The following is a 5,486-nucleotide window of genomic DNA, read 5'->3' on the forward strand; positions in this document are numbered from 1 at the left end:
TAAAAAGGCAAATTGCCTTCACTATAATCCCCACACTCTCCATTCTCCCTTCTACCCCCATTAACCGCCCTGGTCCTTATAGTTCCCTTCCTCACACAGCATCTTTTGTTGTTGTTTTTTTTTAGGGATGGGGAGAACTATTGATTAAAGGCACTGTATTTTATCCGGTTTTTGCTTAATAACTTTTCTCTTTAAGGAACGGAATGAATTTCTGTCAACTCAGTGGATGTATGGGCCATTCAAAGGAGCTAGATTTGTACAGCAATAAGAAGAGGCTCTCCTACTGGAAAAGAGAAAACATTGCCCTACATGTCAGACAGAGCTGTTGCTAACAGACAGGATTAACCTTCAGTAAGGGAAATTAAAACTCCATCATGATGCAGACTTGGGAATATTGGAAAGCTGTATTTTTTTAAATGGGATTTTCTATTGTGGAGCAGAGAGCTGATAACAGGAACTTGTGTCTTGAAAGTTCCATAGGACAAGTAAATTATACTAAAATTTCAAAAAAAATGTGCTCTGGTTAGAAGTCTTGTAGGCAGTAATCTAATGCTTCTCTTTTTTTTTATCCAAATTATTTTTGTTATTCTACATTGTTCTAGGGGACTTACTTGCTCTGGGTTAAGATCAGAAGAATCCAGAGAGGAAGTCAATTGCACTTCAAAGAGACTTTTAAGATCTCAAAACGAAAACATTTAATTGAAAAGTGAAAGGGGATTTTAAGTTTAGCCACTTTTTCTAGACAAGGAAGCTCCTTGTAATTTGGGCAAAATGATTTTGGATAGTAAAAGCCTGAATGCTAAAATATTCTCTGTGTTTAACATATAATATCAACTAGGAAGCTAAGGAGAACTCCGGAGTTTTCTGTTTAAATAAACTCAAGACGTGTAGCCTAGAGAGAAGACAGCATTGAAGTCAGTGGGATACTGGGGAAGGCAAACTCCTGCCCCAGCTAAAGGGTCAGAGAAAGGAGTATGTGAAACAAGGAGGGTGTGAACATTCCTTACTTTCCAGAGAAGTCTCTCAGGTAGGTTTGACTCCTGATAGTACTGGAGTAGGAAAATGAGGTTTTGGGTGAATGGTGTGTGGATGCCAAGTGGACTTTGGTTCATTACATCACTTAATCACAATACAGACAGAGAGAGGAATGCTGGATCTAGAATGGAATCTATCTAGCTGGTCATAAACAAGAGGGAAGATGGAGGGATCACATGAATGAAAGAACATGGAGACAGCACACTCCTTTCATGGCACGACACTAGGTTGACTGCGGGTCATGGGTCTTCCCGGAATCTAACAAATGGGGGTAGAAGTGAACGTGGCTTGTCTTCCGTTTCCTCCAAATAAGAAACTTTGATCAGAACTGGATTTATTCTAGGACATTTCAGTGAAAGGGAGAAGGAAGGGAAGGAACAAAACCTCAAACTTTACTATTTTTCTCATAACCCTGATTATTCATTGTTAATTGACTGGGTTACATGAACAGAGCTAGGTAGTTTTTCCTCCAGCAAGAGTATGAGGAGCTCTGATTGACAAAGCAGATTGAATGGTGTGGCTTCCTTAGACTTAATATGCAAGCATACATAGCATATCAAATACACAGTTGCTTGCTCAATTTAGTTGATGTTCCTGTATTTTAGCAACATTTCCAAAGAGAAAAATATGTGCTCATGTTTTCTTTGTGGATATTAAAGTAAATTTATACCTGTAATAAATAACTTTGATTTACTCAATAATTACACCTGCTAATTACTGTTTTATTCATCACTTATTTTTTCTTACTCATTGAATCTAAAACTTACCCCTATTTCACATTTTGTTTTTCATTTTTTTTGAAATAAGGGGAGTAAATAGTCTGTTATTACTCTATTTTTCACCAGGTTAATTGAATTTTATGAAAGTTTGCATGTCAGAATTCCTTACTAATTATATTTCTCAGTCTTTCAGTGGTAATGGAAACATCTAATTTATTTCAGAAAGGTGTGTTGGCTCATTTTCCACTTAGTTCCCTTTCTCTGCCTTGGCAACTTGGCTTGCATGAGGAAGAAGGAGGGTCAGTCAGAATCCATTCCTTCCTTCTCATCCTCACCAAGTCAACCCCCATGTCAACCCAACTATCAGCAAGTTCCCAGGAAGATTTTCTGACCTTTCATTTCTGTTTGCCAGTTTTTACAATTCTCTCCAAACCTTTTCATTGACAATAAATACCCTCTTACTTTCTGAAACTTAAAAAATATTTTCTATGAAGAATGCTTTTTATTATTAGTCCATGGTGCCGTTCTCATCCCTCTGGATTATTATCAGTAGGAAAGAGAAGATAATTAGACCAATTATACGAACGGCCATTTCTATTATATAGCCAGACTCCCCTGGCTGTCCTATGTTGATTAGGATTTCTGCCATTTAAAGTACACATCCCTCTTTGGTCATTCCTTAGATACCTTTAACTTTGAGGTCTACCTGAGGCATGTAAGAAATGTGGGGTTCTTTGGAGTTCCATGTATGGCCGCTTAAAGATAGTTTGTCTGGAAAGTTTTTAGCTCATTCCAAATTCATTCCTTAAAACATCTCCTTCGTTTTGCATTGTTTATCTTACTAAAACACCAGACAGTTAGATTTTGGTACATATTCTTCCCACTAACCACTTATTCAAGCATCTAATTTGTATTAAAAGAGTATTCCATTGAGTAATGTTTAATGTGTGGATCATAATTCAGCAAGAAATAGATTGGTCCCTTTAAATTTAAGCTTGAAATGAGCATAAGATCATACTTTGACCTTGTAATTATCTTCTGGAGTAGGGCCAATGGCTGTCTATGTACAGGTCTTGGAAGTGACCTGTGTTTTTATTATGTTAACAAAGAGGTTGAGGAAATGAAACTCAATTATTAGAGGCTGGCTCCCAGCTTCACTTTTGCCCTGGCCCTGGCCCTGGCTATGATGTATGAGACTTCTAATCACATGAAAACCTGGTTTTATACATTAACCTCTCAGGTTCTATATGAAAAAGAAGAAATTATTTGGAAAGAAATCAGCAACTATGATAGGTATTTTCTACACAACACTCTTCGCAGAGCATCCTGGACTTCTTTGTTTCTCAGACTATACACAACAGGGTTTAGTAGAGGTGTTATTACAGTGTAAGTCACTGAGATCAGCTGGTCTTGGTCCTTGGTGTTCTCTGACTTGGGCTTGAAGTATACAGTGGAGGCACAGCCATAGTGGATGACGACCACAGTGAGGTGGGAGCTGCAGGTGGCAAATGTTTTTTTCCAGCCATCAGCTGAAGCAATCTTGAGAATGGTAGAAATAATAAGGACATAGGACACAAATAGGAAAGTGGCAGGAGCTGTGATGACCATGAGGGTGAGAACTAATGTCAAGATGTCGTTGATGACTGGTACCATGCAGGCCAGATCCAAAATAGGTCGGACATCACAGAAGAAATGTTTTATCAGTGTGTTGCAAAATGGCAACCTGAATATGGCCATAGCCTGTACTAGTGAGAGCAAGAACCCCGTGACACAAACTGAAGAGGCCAGAGTGACACACACCCTCCAATTCATGATGATGCTATAGCGAAGTGGGTTGCAGATGGCCACATAGCGATCATAACCCATGACTGCTAGCAGGAGACAGTTGGTGATTCCAAAGCCAAGGAAAAAAAATAGCTGAATCCCACAGCACTCCAGGGAGATGGATTGGCTAAGACCCACAAGGCTACCAAGCATGCGTGGGATGATGACCAGAGAATAGAAGGTCTCTGAAGTTGAGAGAACACTTAAGAAGAAATACATGGGGGTGTGAAGGTGGTGGTCAATGCGGATAATGGTCACAATGATGAGATTGCCAGTCAGAGTCAGGATGTATAGGGTAAAGAAGACAATGAAGAGCGTGAGCTGGTGCTCTTGGAAATTGGAGAAACCTTGGAAAACAAACTCTCTTACCTGTGTGCAATTGACTGTCTTCATTGAGGACCTTGGATCTGAAATCTAAAGAGAAGGTCAATACAAATCTTAGTACCAGAGATGATCCTGACCCTAAGTATACTATAGAGAAACATTGTCTATGGCATAGACTTAGTTCAAAACTCCATGGTTGGATCTGTATAAATTTCAGTTCATAAAGTCCTCGTCTCCCAAGCATGGCCCCCTCAATTCAGTCATTAGAACTTAAATTTTAAAACTATATAAATAAGAGCCAACCATGGTGGACTCTGCTTATAATCCCTGCACTGGTGAGGTTGACAGCGGCATATCCTTGGTGCTCATTGGCCAGTCAGCCTAGCCTTAATGAGTTCCAGACCAATGAAAGACTCTGCATTACAGTGTTTAAAAAAATAAACGAATTAAAATGGTTGATGTTTAAGGAACTACAGCTGAACACATCTGAACACCACACAGGCTCATATGTACATGCATACCTGCACATATGATAGAACACACACACAAATGAAGGAAAACTAAATAAACAAACACCAAAATAAACGCAAAGAAACCAAAAAATAAAACTGGGTAGTCGGAGTTCATGCTAATCCAATCATTTGGGAGGCTGAGGCAGACAAATCTCTGTTAGTTGCAGGCCGGACTTGTCAAACTGTGAATTCCAGGGCCACCAGAGCTACAAAGAGATAGCCTGTCTTAAAAAAAAAATCAATGCATCCTTCCAAAATGATAGACTGGATCCCTGGGATACAAATAAAAGTATAATTTAATTAGCTTTAATTAAGAACTTGATTTAAAGCATTATTTAAGTACACAATGGTACTTTATAGAACTGAATACTTAACAGTCCATGAAAGCCATCTTGAAAATTTCTTAAAACTAGATTATCTTTAAGAAAATAACTACATTGTTAGAGTCGGGTGTAACCAAATCAGAAAATATTTTTAAAAAGCTTGGAAAAGGTCAATGTTTGGCATTCTAACCCATAGTTACACAAACTCATGATGATTATTAGGAACTATTTGGAAAAAGTCAAGGAGAGGCAGAGGTGGTTAGGGAACACAGGGAAACAGTGTCCTGCAGACACAATAGATAGGACAGTTGCACATACGTCAGAGTAATTGTTACATGCACAAACTCTGTGCAAACTTTGACCAAATCTCAACACAGAGAAGCAAGGTAGATATGAAATCCCACATAAGCATGGGACTATTAGAAATTGATAGATTCTGGGAGAGGAAGAGTCAGTTTCTTTAAGACTTAATTTTGTCTCTGGTTGCTTGACTTTGCTTCAGTGGAAGACCACATATGTAAGAAGATAAGACTAACACAAATTGGACACTCTGTGTTAAAGATGGATACAAATTTGGATGGGTAAGGAACTGGTATATCTGAGAGCAGTTTGGGAGGGATGAAAATGAACAAATCATATTGTAAGAACTTCTTAAGGAACCAATAACTAAAAAATAAACAAAAGCTCTGAAAAGCCTAGTGTCTTGGTCAGGTTTAATTTTTAAATTCACACAACCTAGAGTCAACTAA

The 5,486-nt window shown here is 38.4% G+C and overlaps 1 protein-coding gene across 1 annotated transcript; it reads right to left on the reverse strand.

The window, feature by feature from the left end:
- Nucleotides 1-3,038: 3,038 nt before the first annotated feature.
- Nucleotides 3,039-3,971, reverse strand: Or10j27 (olfactory receptor family 10 subfamily J member 27). Its single transcript, NM_001000078.1, has one exon. The coding sequence runs from the start codon at nt 3,969-3,971 to the stop codon at nt 3,039-3,041; it is 933 nt and encodes a 310-aa protein (NP_001000078.1).
- Between the last annotated feature and the right edge of the window lie 1,515 nt (nt 3,972-5,486).

This window comes from Rattus norvegicus, chromosome 13, assembly GCF_036323735.1.
Source record: "Rattus norvegicus strain BN/NHsdMcwi chromosome 13, GRCr8, whole genome shotgun sequence".
Taxonomy (NCBI): domain Eukaryota; kingdom Metazoa; phylum Chordata; class Mammalia; order Rodentia; family Muridae; genus Rattus; species Rattus norvegicus.